This window comes from Meriones unguiculatus, chromosome 9, assembly GCF_030254825.1.
Source record: "Meriones unguiculatus strain TT.TT164.6M chromosome 9, Bangor_MerUng_6.1, whole genome shotgun sequence".
Classification (NCBI taxonomy): Eukaryota; Metazoa; Chordata; class Mammalia; order Rodentia; family Muridae; genus Meriones; species Meriones unguiculatus.
Window position 1 is genome coordinate 2050553 of NC_083357.1, and position 16476 is coordinate 2067028.

The 16476-nt window shown below is 51.0% G+C and overlaps 1 protein-coding gene across 4 annotated transcripts in view; it reads left to right on the forward strand.

Annotated features, from left to right (window-relative positions):
• Samd4a (sterile alpha motif domain containing 4A) overlaps positions 1-16476 on the forward strand; it is a 206481-nt gene that overhangs the window by 172734 nt on the left and 17271 nt on the right. For all 4 annotated transcript variants that reach the window (XM_021641253.2, XM_021641254.2, XM_060390684.1 and 1 more), the window contains 4 exons: positions 3099-3420; positions 5541-5626; positions 10835-10953; positions 15924-16125. In XM_021641253.2, coding sequence (XP_021496928.1) covers positions 3099-3420; positions 5541-5626; positions 10835-10953; positions 15924-16125 — 729 coding nt within the window. The remainder of the gene's footprint in view (positions 1-3098; positions 3421-5540; positions 5627-10834; positions 10954-15923; positions 16126-16476) is intronic.

Here is a 16476-nt window from a genome sequence, read left to right on the forward strand (position 1 = left end):
GCTAAGAAAAATAGTAAGTCAACTTGATAGAATTGAATAGTAAATATTTCCAGGTAATAATGCCAAATACTAGCAAGGCGCATTTGGTGGCTACAGCCAAGACAGGCTTCGTACACAACACTGCACCTGACCTGACAACAGCTACCTCAAAAGGCAATCAGGACAGTGGTTTCTTCTGAGAAAATGAAAATGAGAGAAGCAAAACCTCCTTAGTGAGTCGCTTCACGGTCAGCCCTGGAAAATCACCTCCCTTCATCTCTTGGTACCCACCTTCCATCCTATTGATCCTGTGCTTTTTGCTGGTCTTTTCCAGAAATGTAAGACACATGTGCACACACACAGAGAGACAGACAGACAGAATGAGAGAGAAGAGAGGTAGAGACAGACAGACAGGGGAGACGGAGGAGGAGAGAGACTGTGGCTTTGTAAGCCAGGAGACCCACCTCTCTGTCCCTAGCACAGAACAGTGCCCAGCTGCTGTGAGGTTCAGCTGCTTGACTGAACGAAGAAAAGGAACAGATTTGGGTAGAAACAGGAACCCTATGTATTATGAAAGCTTCAGATTATCACCACCTGGAGAGAAAGGGTGGGGCTAGAGACGAGTCATACATGCTGGGAGCACTGTGCTGCCCCAAGCTCTCTTTCCGATCATTTATACTTTACTATCATATGCCCAGCAAAGATACCAAACCAGCCTCCCTCATTTAAGGCCAGTGCTAGGCTGATGCTCCTACAGGGACCCTGCTTGTCCTCTGGGACCTCTCTGGGGTGCCACCTCTGGGCTTGACTTCCCGTCATCTGCTTTCAGGTAAGTCCGTGCTTGGTAGCTCTGAGATAGCGTCATTGGCCAGCTTTACTTTGCCTTTGTATTTGCAATGTAGAATTATGTTGGGGGCATGGAAAGGATCAATAGACTTGTCAATGTGGAAAACTAATTCCCACAGCTAAGGAGAACACTAGATTGAGTTGCATTCAGACTGTCTCCTGTCTCAATATAGGCGCTCAGCTGCGATCATAAATGTAACCTCTGATGGACACAGTTATTGAGACAGAGTCTGTCGCTAGCCTAGAACTCACCAAGTAGGCTAACTGACCAGGGGGTAGCAAGAACCTACCTGTCTCTGTCTCCTCCAAACCTGGCCTTTTACCTTTATTTATTTTGTGATATAACTTCGAGGGACTGAGCACAGATCCTTCAGCTTGCAAAACAAACACTTCATCAGTTAAGCCACCTTCTCCGTCTCTCATGGTTTCCTTCCATGCTGTGGTTGCTCTGCCGCCCCTGTAGAAGATTAACATAGGAGCTAGGGTATTTCTGTCAAACAATTTATCACACCATGAAGTCCAGTCATGTGACGCACGCAGAAAGGGCTCTGTGGCGATTGACAGTGTTGCAGACACATTTGCTCACCTGGGTGATACAGGCCACGGAGATGGTGCCGCAGGGCGACATGTGACCCCTGGCTTGCCCCACCTGTTCTCCCTTTTCCCTCCCTTTCTTCAGGGATGTGCTGGGCAGGAGGCCGAAACCTTTCCAGTACTTCTTGGGCAGTTAAGTCAAGAGAGGCAGTCGGTTCCCTTTGAGTGTGGCCAACTTAACCAGCTTGCCTCCACCTGCCCTGCCCCTTGCGCAGATCAAGTCAAGGCCCGAAGCCAAGGATGTCAGTTGCGGCTGACACCCAGACTCCAGGGAAGTTGGGAAGAGCACACGTTGAGGGCGATGCAGGCTGGGGTTCCCTGCTCCTCATGCCACTGTGTTCACAGTCAAGGTGTCAGGCTCTCTTGAAGCTCTTCTCAGAGGCAAATGGACGTCTCGCTCTAGGTGCCAGGGCACATGAGTGTGATTCAGGCCGAGGCTGGGACATTTTGATTTCCAGGCCAACCTGATGTCTGGAGGGAAAACTTGTATCCCAAATCCCAAGAGTCAGGGGAGCAGAGCTAGGTAGACTTTCTCATCAACTTAAACACCATAGTATCTCTGACCAGGCTTGGGCTATTTCTGGTGGCTAATTAGAATTTCTCTTCCTTCATAAAGAAAACTTGTGGCAGCTAGGCTGAATCACAATTCGTGCTTCATTTCCACACACACAGCCCACCCAAAGAGCAGCCTTCCACCCGTTGAAAGAGTTTGGCTTGCAAAAATGTTCCATGACTCATACCAAGCCTGTCTTCAGCTTCCCTTTGTCTGGTCCACTGGTTGGAAAGGTTGGGGTCAGAAGCGAGCCTCAAGCTGCGTTCATCGACACCATCAAGCCGTTTTCTTAGAAATGTTTTGGGCTTCTGTGTGTCAATCCTCTTAAATCACATTCTTGCTACTCTGAGTTCTTGGCTATGAAGCAATTCATTTGTAATCAGGACACTGATGGGCAGTGATCCTTCGAAGTCCCAGAGAGAATCAATCAGAACTTCATAAGCTCAGGGTGCTACATGGGGACGGGAGACCGTCACACCGGGGTGGCCCCAGCCAGGACCCCAGCCACCTGAGCTTGTCCAAAACCCATTACCCCATTATTTATTACCTAATAATAAATAATGTCCAGAATATTAAAATGTGTGCATAAGGCAACCTATATTTGTGAGTATATACATGTGTATGCACGCAAGTGTGCAAGAAGTCGTGTGTGTGTGTGTGTGTTTGTGTATGTGAGAAAGGGGATTGACAGTTGACATCAGGTGTCTTCCTCAGTCACTCTCCATTTTTAAAAAATGGGGTTCTCTCACTGAGCCTGGAGCTAACTGGTTCTTCTAAGCCCACTGTTTACAGACACTGCTGGGCCCAGTTTTTACATGAGTCCTGGGATCTGAATTCAGAGCCTCATTCTTTCACCATGGGCACTTTAACAGCTGAGCATCTGTCCAGCCTCAGACATGTGTATATCATATACAATTACCTATCCATAAGTCCTGTTACACATTAAACACGTCTTTCTTCAGCCTGTCTATCTAAAACCGTCTCTCCCCTAATAAAAAGTTCCCTATGCTTTTATTTATAATAAATTCTGTGTATGGAAACAGCTCTGGGGGCAGAGGGCAGAGAGGAGGGCCTGGAGGGGGACAGCTGCCCTGAACTCACTCAAGCCCCTCCCCCTCTAACCCAGGACGTCATCGAAGGGGGCAGCCTGCGCATCCCCCTCCAGGAGCTGCACCAGATGATCCTGACACCCATCAAGGCCTACAGCTCTCCCAGTACCACCCCTGAGGTGCGCCGCCCTGAGCCCTCGCTGATGGGCCCGGAGAGCTCAAGCCCCGACTGCAAAGACAGCGCCACGGGGGCCACCAGTGCCACAGCCAGTGCCTCAGCTGGAGGCGCCAGCGGTGGGCTGCAACCACCCCAGCTAAGCAGCTGCGAAGGGGAGCTGGCTGTTGCCCCTCTGCCGGAGGGGGACCTCCCTGGGCAGTTCACTCGAGTCATGGGGAAAGGTACCGTTCTCTCTGGGAGCCCCAGCTAGAGCTAAGGGTCCTGAGGGCTGGGGGGACTGGGGGGAGTGTAGCACCCTACAGAAACACAGGTTTCTCCGTGGGAGGTCGCAACTCCAGCCCCTTGACCCCTCTAGGCATGTTTGACTCTTCCAGTACTGCACTTATTGGGCCTTAAACCTTCAGGGACAGAGAAGATGGGACAGACACTGAAAAAAAAATGCTTCAGAGTATGAAACCCTCGCTCAACCACTGGCCCCTCCCCAGAGCAACAGGGGCTAGGAACTGGTGACACCCCAGGGCTTGGGACCAGAGCCCAGAGCTATGCCCTGCTGAGTCCCAAGGTCCAGGCCCTGGGGCTTCCTCTGTTAGTCCTCAGGTTGGGGGGAGGGGCTACCTAGTCACCTAGGAATTCAGTCAGAGAACGGGGTGCCTTGGACAACCTTCAGTAGAAAGCCCCTGTCCTGCCGCACTGCCAGATTTTCACCTACAAGGAGACCCCTGTGCCTTGAAGATGGAGTGAGGGACACCTCCTCTGACAGAAGCCTTCTAGAGAGATCTAAATCCACTGAACTCTAATGTAAAGGGCAGGGGTGGGGAGGAGCTGGTGGCCAGAACAGGCTCTTTCGACCCTTCCCCTACCCCTCAGCTGCATTGCATCCTGGGAAAGGCACAGCCCAGCAAGGATACCTGGCTGTGCTCTATACCCTGATCCCTGTTTCACAGGGATCATGGGGGGATGGAGGATGGGAGTTGGGGGGTGGGGAGGTGGGGTAGGGGAGTATATAAACTGTAACTACTGTGTGAGCTGCCACAACCCAAGAGACACTCAGATACACCATATAAACTGGGAAGGGAAAACCAAAAAGGACCTCCTCTCTGCCCCTCCTGAACCCTGCCTCTCAAGGCGCAGCTACTCTGGAATGTGAGGTCGTCCTTTCAGCACCTTTAGCTTCATGCACATGCGTGAGTGACTATATGTTCTTACACAGGTTTTAAGATTCTTCCCTATTGTTTTCCATAAGCATTACATATTTGTATATTTCTGTCACTACAGAAAGCACCATTCTTGAAGGCTGCATTTAGCATGGGTAGACCTTTGAGGCTGTTTCCATGTTTTTGCCTGCAAAAACTGTTATTCTGAAAGCCTGTGAGTAGCAGCACGGAATCGGTGGGCATCTCTGTCAGAATGGTTAGGAGGGGGAAAGAGTCAAATGTGACCCCCAGCTTTCAAGTTTGGTGGTCTTTGAATGGCAGATACCCAACTTTCTGACTCTTTTTGCAGGTGGCCTTTATGGTCAGGGCAGAGAGGTCCGTGAAAATGGCCACAAAAACCTAGTCCATTGCCAAGCAGTGGATTCGTACTTGTAGAAAGTACATGGTAGGAAGAGGCAGGCAGATCTCTGAGTTCAAGGCCAGCCTGGTCTACAGAGTAAACTCCAGAACAGCCAGGACTACACAGAGGAACCCTGTCTCAAACAAACAAATGAACAAACAAAAAAACAAAAACAAAAGAAAGGAAGAAAAAACCTAGTACCTACAAGTCCTCGCCCACAGACGAGCGCCGCCTCATCTCCCTGGCGCATGCTCCAGTGTGTAGGTGAAGGAGCATGTGGAGAAATGCGTGTGTTGTGTCCCATTGAGAAAATAAGCCTGTAAATGACTGAATGGCAGGCTCCGTCTGCCGCATGCCCGCCCACGTGCGCCCCAGCCAACATGTGGCTTTACACACAAACAGCCACTGCCTTCCCACCTGCTGGGGAGTGTGTGCTTCATTCATAAAACAGGGCTGCTACCCCACAGTGGCAGAGGCTTTTGAAGCTCTCAGCGTCACCTGCGAAGGCAGGGCCCAAGAGCTCTGTTTCTTCTCTCACAAAGCAGTTGTCTTCAGGCCTGTGTCTGAGGGCTTAATATTAGAACGCTATGGCAGGGACAAACCCAAGGAGCTTCTGAGCCGAGGGCTCCTGTGGCAGTGGGGCATCTGACTTCCGTGGAATGATGAGCCCCCTGTTTTCTGTGAGCCTTATGTGATGTCCACAGATGGATGTTCCTCCTCAGGCCTCGGTCCTGAAAGAGACATATCCCAGAGGCCTTGTCCTGACTCATCTCTTCTTTCTTCACAGTATGCACGCAGCTCTTGGTCTCCAGACCTGATGAGGAAAATATAAGTTCCTATCTACAGCTCTTAGACAAGTGCCTCATCCATGAGGTGAGTGATGTAAACCTGTTTGTCTCCTTGCTTAGAAATGCTTCCCAGAGTTCCCGTGATGGGATCCGTGTTGGTCTCCAGCGACTTGTTTTTGACAAGGGTGCGGCCGTTAGTAACAGCTGTGACAGAACTAGGCTGCGACCGCCCCTAGGAGTCTGCATGGGTTGTTCCCTTAGCATCAAAATTCACCCAGCAGTGAACACTGTTGTCAAGAGGGTACCTGGGAAGACCTTCAGGCGCCAGAAGAATCCAGGTGACCGGGTCTGGGGTGGCTAACTCCCAGAACTGCTACCCAGCCCTAAAGAAAGTCCTCATGTGGTGTGGTCAAACGCTGTGCCATTGAATGAGGGAAACTGGGAGAGAGAGGGAGAAGGCACAAGAAAGAAATAAGGACCAGGGTGGACGCAGATGGGTGCTGGGCTGTGCGGATTTGTGGTTGTTATAGAACAACCACATATTTGCCATCTGACCTTTGGAAGGAGACAGGCAGGTAGAATGCAGGCTCTCAGGGTGCAGTCTTCATGAGAAAGCCTGGAAGGCCCCTGGACATGAAGAGGCTGATCACAGGGAAGAGGAGACTGGCGCTCAGACCCAGGCAATCATTGGCTCTGGGGATGCCCTGCCCCGAGGAGTCATAGATATAAGCTCTAGATTAGGGAAAACATGGATCAGATAGATGAGGTAGTGAAGTCTTTTATGGGATTTTGATGTGAGGCTGAGATGGCTAGACTCTCTCACATTTACTTGTTGGCAGTCAGAACCCCAAGAGTCCAGTGGGCCCCAGGGACAGAAGGCAGCCAGCACAGAGGCCTGGTTTCACTCTGCCTTCTTACCCAAGCTCCCAAGTGGCACAAGTGCCTCTTGCCATTCCTGGAGCCCTCCTTCTTGGGGCCTGATGCTCTCCACCTGTCATAACCACTTCACACTCTCCTGGGGTCCCATCCCAGCTGATCGCTCTATGCTCCACTAGACTCTCATCTTGATAGTGTCTCCTCTCCACAGCATGAGCTCATGTAGCCCATCCACCCAACCAGAGCCTTCTGCCACCACGAGCATAGTAACCAATTGTCTAGACTGGGAGCTCAGGATGCCAGCCTCTGAAATTGTTATTCCAAAGTCCCAGACTTTCTGCTGAATGAAAACAACTATTTCTTTAAGAGCAACCCAACCCTGCCTAACAATGGCTGAAGGCTTTCCTTCCTGGTGTTTATTCCGATAACTGATGCTATATACTTTTAGGGAGCAGCTAGGCTGGGTCCCTGGGTTAAGAGCTCATGACATGAGGGCACTGGGTAAGATAAATGTTGAAATAGGTGTGTACAAGCTACTTTTCTCTTCCTGCAATGAAATCCCTGAATAGAAGCAACTTAGAAGCAGAAATGTCCTTGTGTCTCACGGGAGGAAGGTATGGGAGGCCAGGGGCCTGAGATGTCCCGTCTCTGTCTCAGCACTACACTCAACAGTGGGATAGTGGGCACCTAAGTGAGCCGGAACCCAAGGCATGGAAAGCCGAAGCCAGGAGTCCAGCTGTGACACTGTGGCCGGGTGAAGCTTGGCTTCTGAAGCTAGGGAGATGGCTCATAAGAAGGGCATCGCTCCTCCTGCAGAGGCCAGAGCTCCCTCGCCAGGACTCCCCTCAGGTGGCTCACCACCACCTGTGACTCCAGGGGACCTTATGCTCTCTTTTGGCCTCCTTGGGCCACACAAATGTGTGTGTGCGTGCTAACATGGAGGGCACACACACATAGATAAAAATAAAAGTCTCTAAGGGAAAAAAAAAGACACAACTGGTAAGGACACAACTAAGTGTCCCAGCAGAATCCGACACTCCGCCCTGGAGGAAGACATTTGTGGGTGGGTTAAGGTGGGTCCGGGGAAGAGCTCCTCTCTGTAAAAGTAATCGGGGAACTGGTCCTCCTTCCCCATGCCCACTCTTAGCACTGAGGCCTCCAGACTTGAGGGGAAAAGGTGCTTCTCACCTCAGCTCAAGTTACTTGGATCCATGGGACCAATAATGAGGCCTGTGGAGCTGTGGGCAGCTTCCTGCTTGGTCTAACCTGGCCCTGAAGCCTCACCCCGACCCCTTTACTCCATGTACCCTCCCTGCTAACCCTGACCTGTGGTCCTCTTTCCTGTTTTCCTCTCTGGCAGCCCAAGTACTCAGTGCAGAGGCCGTGTCTTCTGCTTCCCAGCAAAGGCCATCCCAGGCTAAGCAGCTCTCATAGCTGGTCTTTCTGCCCCACCTGTGTCAGATACGGGCATCTGCACTCTGCTCTGGAAGGGAAGCGTGGGGGGCTTTGATTATTGGCTCTGGATCATTTTCCACAGCCCAGGATTACAGCATGTTGGCAGCCGGCACCTGTCTTGGGAGGCTGGCGGGCAGTGCAGGAGTGGCAGGCTGTGGGACCCAAGCCTCAGGACAGGGTCCTTCTCAGAGCCAGGAGCCACCTGTTCTCCAAATAGACACCTTCCTTCCTAAGGAGGAAGGCCCCGGCCCCTTAAGGTAGGAAATGGAAGAACAGGAAAGTTTTGAGTTTCACCTGTGGTACCAGTTCACTGTGGTTCCTGACACACCAGACCAGGCTCCTCCCGGTCTTAAGTGGTTCTAGAACAATGGTCTCTGGTCCCTTCGGAGGCTTTGCTGGAAGTGTGTCAACCACAGGACTCAGGGTGGCCGTCTCTCTCCAGGCACACAGGTTGGGCTGGGCCTGACTCGGGCAGAGGACTTGTGTGGGATGACTGCTGGGGTCTGGGAAGTTGTCAGACCTTGAATCTTCCTGCCCTGCCCTGAGCCTCTGGCACTGGGCTGCCAGGGGAGGAGGCGGTGATGAGACAAGCAGCCATTAGTGGGTTCTCTACAAGGGAGTGCTAGACAGAACTGAAGTGCTTGCTCAGCGCACGCACGCACGCACGCACGCACGCACGCACGCACGCACGCACGCACGCAGCTAAGGTTAACTAGCTGGATGCCTCCCAGCTAGTAAGAAGCGCTCACTCAGCCCCCATCAAGGGGTGTGGTGATGTGCTGGGGATCTTGGTGTGCACGCCATTTCTGCTCAGATGCTATGTGCCACCATAGGAGAGGCCAACTACACAGTGGCGTCCACGGGAGGACGGCTAACCTCTTACTACTTCGTGACGTGGACACTCAGTGGATCCTCAGGCTCACTGCAGCTGGAGCCTGCGGTTCTAAGACTATTAAGACATTTGACTTGGGCTGCTCCTGGGGCTAAAGGTCATCGCTGAGGAACTCACACAGACCACTCCAAAGGGTGCGTCTCTGTAGCTAGCCAAAGCCACCTGGTAGGGCAGTGGGGAGCGGCATGTGTGGAGCTGTTTAAGCGTAGCTTTAGTTTCTACTCCCAGTGCATTTCATCCTCAGGGTCCTTTTGGACGAGTGCAGAAAGCACCTTCCAGAAAGCACCAAGTCTTCGCTAGGACCTGTCTCTCTCTGTGTGTGTGTGTGTGTGTGTGTGTGTGTGTGTGTGTGTGTATGAGCGTGTGCGTGCACAGGGGCTCATGGACTTGAGCCTTTCCCATCGGCCTTCCTCTGACCCACTGGGCTGAACCACCAAGTCATCTTGGCCATCATAGCTGTATCTTGCATCCTCAGCATTTATATGGATAAGCTACACAAAACCAGAGAGTCCTTTCCTTGCCTTTGTCAGTGCGACATCAGTGTCAGCCTCGGGTCCAGTTATGAGCATCAATGGACATTCAGTGATCATCACCAACAGAAGAGAGGGACCATGGCGGAGAGCCCATGCTCACCTTCCAGTCACTAGAGCCTCTGCCGCACAGCCACAGGAACCTTACTGTGTCCTTTACTCAGGCAACCCTCTTGAACCTCTTCAGTGGCTGAGGCCACCCAGGAAGAAGAGGCGCCTGCATGCTGAGCTAGCGTTTCCACAGCTAAGTGCTATCCTATTGCTTTTATCCACAAAGTTCTTCAGGGTTTACATCCCTAAAAGATTAAGCTATCCTCAGGAGAAAATTAAGCTGTCATTTTTTTTCTTCAATCATCAAGAAACCTGTTTCCTTTATAGAAAGCAAGCATTTAGTCTGTTATTCTAAGCAATATTTTATCACTCCTTAAAGGATTCCATGCTTTATTGTCAAAACCACTAGGGACTGTTCTCTGTCTCTGCTCCTGCAACCAATCCAACTCGATGGTTTTCCCATACTGTGTGTTCCCAACCTCAGCTCAGGAACTTGGTGGGGGACTCATCTGACACAGGCCTCCCACCTGCGGAGACACCATGAATCCACAGTGCTCTACCTGCACAATTTAGGGCACTTTCTATAACCTGCCTCCTGCAAACCTTCTAGATTATTCAGTCATGCTTCGGGGTGCTGGAGGGGCGCCCCATCACCTAGAGTCAATGGTTTCCTTGGGTGTTTTTAGTGTATTTGAATTTGAACGTCCCCGCATTAAGGACTTGGACCCTAGGCTATGGTGAAAAGGCTATACATCACAGGGAACTCGGTATAGATTTGTGCTGCATGCTCTAAATGTGTGCATTGTGGTAAAGAGGAGGCAAATGGGTCACTAACACTAAGCAAAATGTCTCTCTACACTCTCATTTCCCTAGAAGACATGAGAAGACATCAGGCCTACCTTATTTTCTCAGCTATTGGCAAGGTTAGGGTCAGGACTGAGCACTGGGGGATTTTTACAGGGCACAGGGTGTTTAACTAGAGCTCTCTCTCTGGGAAAAAAAAAAAAAGCCCTAAGACACAGAATGTTGCCATTCTCTGAACCCCAGCAGCCCACTCCAGAGTGACGAGACACCATCAAGCAGATTGATGTTTTTGGAACGGCTTAGAATTCTCATTGATTATGAAAATGCAGGGGGTCTGAAAAGCTAGAATATCTAACAATCAATTTGGCAGTTCATCCTTGGTTAACAAATAGGGCCTGGAAAGGAGTCAGAGGAGGGGAAGACGGGTGTGGGTCTTCTGGAAATACAGCCAAAAACGAGGTTGTCGAAAGCTTAATGCCTGAACCAGGTGCTCCCAACGCCAAATAACTTGAATCTCCAGCACAGATGTCTCCAATTTAACCTGACTGCTGTTTGCGCCAGGTTGGAAACAGGTGTGTGTGGGGTGGCTACTGTGAAGACACTGGCGTTTTCCTCTATTAATTGTATGCTTTTCCCTCTAATGCCAGCCTGCGTCACCGTTTAAAAGTCCTGTTTGTTTTTGCAGGCATTTACAGAGACACAGAAAAAAAGATTGTTGTCATGGAAACAGCAGGTGCAGAAGCTCTTTCGGTCTTTCCCTCGGAAAACCCTTCTAGACATATCAGGATATCGACAGCAAAGGAAGTATGTTGGGATTTGGTTCTTTGTAATACGCGGCGGTTCCCTGATGCCTCGCTGCCTGCCTCAGATCCAGGCGGGAATATGGCAGGGTATCACTCCTCATTCCCGGGGACGCCCCGTGGAGAGTTCCAAATCATAGTGCCTAAACAGGCTGTGGCAGGAGACAGGCAGTTAGGAAGCTCGTTTCCTCGAGGAAGAGCTGCAGCTGGATTTACATGGTCAGAGGCGATATTCGTCTAGATGGGCGTGAGAAGCACGAGCTCATGATTTAATGGACGCCGGGGAAACATGGGTGGTTGAGCCTAAAAGCGGGGCTCTGAAAGGCCCTGAGTGGGATCCTCTCTCAGTGCCTTAAGTGGCAGTGTAATGCTTTTCTCCCTCCTAGCCACAGACAAGCTAATTATAGCTGATGGCAGCGTAAAGAGCCCGGTGCTCGTCTATTTTGGTCTGTGCTGCAGTCTAATAGCGGGACAGTACCATTCTTGATTCTTCATAGTGGCTCAGCTTCTTGGATGAAGTTAAAAATAAGCCTGATCACACTTCAGAACATGCTACCTTAACATGACTGTAAATGGAGAGACCAGCTGCATGGCAAATATGAAGTGAAGGGAGAGTTGAGGACCACAGAAATGGAGGAGGAAGGAGGGTTGGCTTAAGCAGGAACCGTGATAGAGGGGATTTGGAAATAAGATCGTGATCACACCAGTATCCTGGCGAGAATCGCCACCTTGTGCCACGTCCTCAAACATAAGCAGATAAATACTCATCTCTTCCCTTAGACCTAATAGGTTCTGAGTTCATTTCTCAGCGCATGGGCAGAGGCTGTGTTAAACTTGGGGGTGCTCATTCACCCGAGTATGCCTGGCCACTTAAAGAAGGCCAGCTGGAGCCTGAGACATCTTCATGACAGAGTCACTTAAAAATGAAGATGCCACATTCTACCACCAGCACTGTTATTTAGTGTACACACACCCAGTGGGTATCTGAGCACTAAAAAGAAAAAGTTGATGCATTTCATCCTTGCAATAACCTGTGAAGTAGAATTGCTCTTATTAGCCTTAGTTCACAGATAAATTGATAGGCAGAGGCACCAAGCTGTGGACCAAGCTGGCCAGGGTTGGGCACCTTGGTGAGATCACTTGCCACCACTGCAGAGCCAGGCCAGGTGCTGGTCCCAGGCTGATGCACAGAAAGGAGATGCCTGCAAATCGATCCTCTTGCTGCTCACCAGCCCCCGTGGGGGTCAGCAGCTCCAATAAGCTGCAGGTCACTCTGCTCTGGGGCTGCTCCTTCACTGCCTGAGCCACTGCCAAGCTCTCCCCTCCTACGGCCAGCGCCAGCCACTTCTAAGATTCCCGAGTGAGGAGGTGCCAGATCCCGCCGCCCTTCCTGGGCCTGCAGTTCCCGGAGAAAGTCATTCTGAGGCAGAAGCTTCGGGTGCAGCCCTCATTGCTCCTCTCACCAACTTGTGCCTCTGTCTGCCCTGTATCCATCCGTGATCCACGTGGGAGCGCTCTGCCAAGAAGCATGGAGAGAGCTTGAGTCTCCACAGACTGCTCCGAGCACACGCTCAGGGCCAGCCTGAGGCCTGCCAGGTCGGAGCCCTCATGGACCTCTTTTATCGATTGGATAAGAATGGATCTGTCCACCAATTAGGGTGTTCAGAAGGATGGAGCCAAACCCGTGCAACCCAGTCTGCTCTGCACATTACCTCTGGGTATTTTTACACTATTAATTTGTTTTGAAAAACCATTTCTCCCATACGAAAGTAACCGCAGGCAAGCCCCTGCTTTAAATTATCTCATAAATCCCAAATTAATTGCTTCTTATTAATGTTATTTTTATCAAAGGTCTTTCATGCATTTTGAGGAAAGGAAATCAGTTAGACTCAGAGAAGCAGAGAAAGTGAGGCGTGCAGGCCCAGAACAGGAGCGTGAGAATGGGGAGCTTCATTTGCTCTTTGCTCTTTCCCAGAAAGCATCATTTCCTTAAGCTGAGTGATCTCGGTGTTCACTCCAGCTGTCAGTAGCAGCAACTCTCAGCAAACTTGGCTTTGTAAAGAAAACCTTTTGACGACACCTCAGTTGGACCGTATCATCAGGAAAAAGATGGTATCTCAAAAACCTGCCCCCCCATGCTGAAACCACGCCCCCCCATATTCATGGCTTTACTGCCCTCTCCCAAACAGCTGAGTCCTAACTGCGTCAAGGTTCTCCTCTTCTCCAGTGACTGCCCCTAACAGAGCCCCTCTGCACATTATGGAGCTAGAAAATACAGTCTCGATCCTGGCATGGTTCTCTTAGGTAGTCCCAGCGTTAGGAGGCTCAGGCAGGAAGATCAAGAGTCTGGGGCCAGTTTGTGCTGCGTAGTAAAACCCTATCTTTCCTGGAAGAACAAGTCATTTAAGCAACATTCATCCTCTACTCTTTTGCATATGAAATAGCGTCTTAAAAATCTAGCCAAAAAGGGAAGTGAGAAAAATCTATTCACACTAAATAAGGGGTGGGGTGGCGGAATCTCAGCAGATACAGATCATCTATCTTCCAGGTTAAAATCTGACTTGAGAAGCCGCAGAACCAGTTCTTAACAGCCGAGAGAAAACAACCCACTTGCTGGTACTGTTTCGAATCACTACCACACTGCCTCCCTCCAAAGGGCTCTCTGACTGTCTGAAATCGCTCTTAGCTCTCCTCACCCTGAGACTTTGGGGTGGAGGGGGGCGGTAGCGAAACAAAGATACCAAGAACCCCCTAGTAACCTCTTCTTTGAATGGAATCTAGACCACTTTTCTCGAAAGGCCACAAAAGCCTAGACTAAGACAGACTGCCTGGATTCCTTTTCCTCCCTTCTGTCCCACCCCACCCCCCACACCCCTGGCTCAGGAAGTGACTGTTGTGCAGGCCCCCTGGATCTCCACCGGCCAAGCTAAGCCAGCTCATCCCAGGGTCTCCTTCGAGCTTGCGGAAAGCTCCCTAGCTTAGCAACCGGACCGCTGTGCTCCATCTAGTGGCCGTCGCCTCCAACGCAGCCCGCACCACCCTCCGGAATGACTAAGGCGGCCTCACTCCCGTGGAAAGAATGTGCGGGTCGGTTCCTGCAGCCTCCCAGAGCCCGGGCTGCTGGAGGCCTCTCCGCTGAGCTCATCCTGCCCACCGGGAGCAGCCTCCCGCGTGGACCCGAAGACTGGAGCCTTTCCAGCCCCGGTGAGGTCCACCCTGCAGGGAAGGAAGAGACGGGACGGTCCTAGGTCCAGGGCACGTGCACAGCCACCTCGGCTGGAGCCAGCCACGCGCCAGCCTGGCCTTTCCTCTGGAGAACTATCCCGGTGGCCGACGCTCGCTCACGCCTACCTTCAACCAGCGCTCACTGCGAAACGCTGACTGGCTCGGGGTTAGGACACCCCAGGCCGAGGGACTCCGATGCGGTGGGGTCCTGCGTCGGAGTGCTCACAGACCACCGGACGGGGCGCGGAGCACGGCGTAGCGGGAGGAGCACCAGCAGACTCGGATCCAGTCGTGACACCAGTTCTGCCCTTTCGCCTGTGGCTTCTTGAAAGGCAACGTGCCCTCATGCACAGAGCCACAGGTTGGACAAGAGGACGAGAAGGCGGGAGACCGTTTTGGGCGCCCCTTTGGGGCTCGTGTTTGAGTGCTGCCCCCTGCTGGCTGTGCGGCGATGGCAAATTCTCCAGCTTTCTGCGTTTTTCTAGGCGTAAAGGTTAGGGCGCCTACTTCACATGGTTGTAGCGTGGGTTGAGAGCTGTTGCTTTCCGACAGTAGCTACAGTTTCAATCATGTCCCATTACTGGCACTCAACCTCACCCCCATACCTCTTTTTTTTTTTAATTTATTAATTACACTTTACTCACTTTGTATCCCCCTGTGGTTCCCTCCCGTCCCAATCCCTCCCTTCCTCCACCCTCTGCACGCATGCCCCTCCCCAAGTCCACTGATAGGGGAGGTCTTCTTTTCCTTCCTTCTGATCCTAGTCAATTAGGTCTCATCAGGAGCGGCTGCATTGTCTTCTTCTGTGGCCTGGTAATGCTGCTCCCCCCTCAGGGGGAGGTAATTAAAGAGCAGGCCAATCAGTTCATGTCAGAGACAGTTCCTGTTCCTATTACAATGGAACCCACTTGGACACTGAACTGCCATGAGCTACATCTGTGCAGGGGTCTTAGGTTATCTCCATGCATGGTCCTAAAATCCAACATCCATTCATGTTTAAAGTCTTGGAGAGATCAGGAATACAAGGCACATACCTGAACATAGTAAAGGCAATATACAGCAAGCCTATAGCCAATATCAAACTCAATGGAGAGAAACTTAAATCATTCCCAGTGAAATCAGGGACAAGGCAAGGCTGCCCACTCTCTCCATATCTCTTCAACATTGTTCTTGTTGTCCTTGCTAGAGCAATAAGACAATTGAAGGAGATCAAGATACAAATTGGAAAGGAAGAAATCAAAGTATCACTATTTACAGGTGATATGATAGTATACCTGAGTGACCCCAAAAATTCTATCAGGAAACTCCTACAGCCGATTAACACCTTCAGCAAAGTGGCTGGATACAAAATTAACTAAAAATAAAAAAATAAAAATCAGTAGCACTCCTGTATACAAAAGACAAAAGAAATTAGGGAAACAACACCCTTCACAATAGCCACAAAGGACATAAAGTACCTTGGTGTAACCCTAACCAAGTAAGTGAAAGACTTGTATGAATAAAATTTCCAGTCTCTGAAGAAAGAGTTAGAAGAAGATATCAGAAGATAGAAAGATCTCCCATGCTCATGGCTTGGCAGGATTAACACACTAAAAATGGCCATTCTGCCAAAAGCCATCTACAGATTCAATGCAATTCCCATCAAATTACCAACACAATTCTTTACAGACCCCCATACCTCTTAACTGTCAGCACGGGTTAGGGAGGGAGGAACATGCCTGAAGCTCTGGATTCTCTTTGCTCTCACAGTCGTGGCTTTGGGCAGTCCAACTCCCTCCCGACAGCCAGCTCTGTGGGCGGCGGCATAGGCAGACGGAACCCACGGCAGTACCAGATTGCCTCTCGGAATGTCCCTTCGGCCCGCCTTGGTCTCTTGGGCACCAGCGGATTCGTCAGCTCCAACCAGCGCCATGCCGCTGCCAACCCTACCATCATGAAACAAGGAAGACAGGTTTGTTCTGCTCTGGGCAGCAAGGAGGTTGACCAAGCCCGGAGGGTGAGGCTTTAAGATGTCCCCAATCCAGACAGTCTCCAAAATGAAAAGAGATGCTCCCAGGGGTCTAGACCGAGGGGATGGCTGAGCCTGTGCTTCCCAGGTAACCAGCACCGTTTGTGCTGTTTCCCTGGAGACTGAAAAACCCATGGCTGTTGCTTGGGAATCCTGATGCTGTGTTAATCTCAGGGACCCTTGTAGACAGACAGGCAAGGGCTGTTTCTGCTTGACCTTTGACCCACCCCAGTATACCCCATCACCTCCCTGGTCTGGCAGGGCGTTTAATAAGCTTTCTTTACCTTTTTGTCA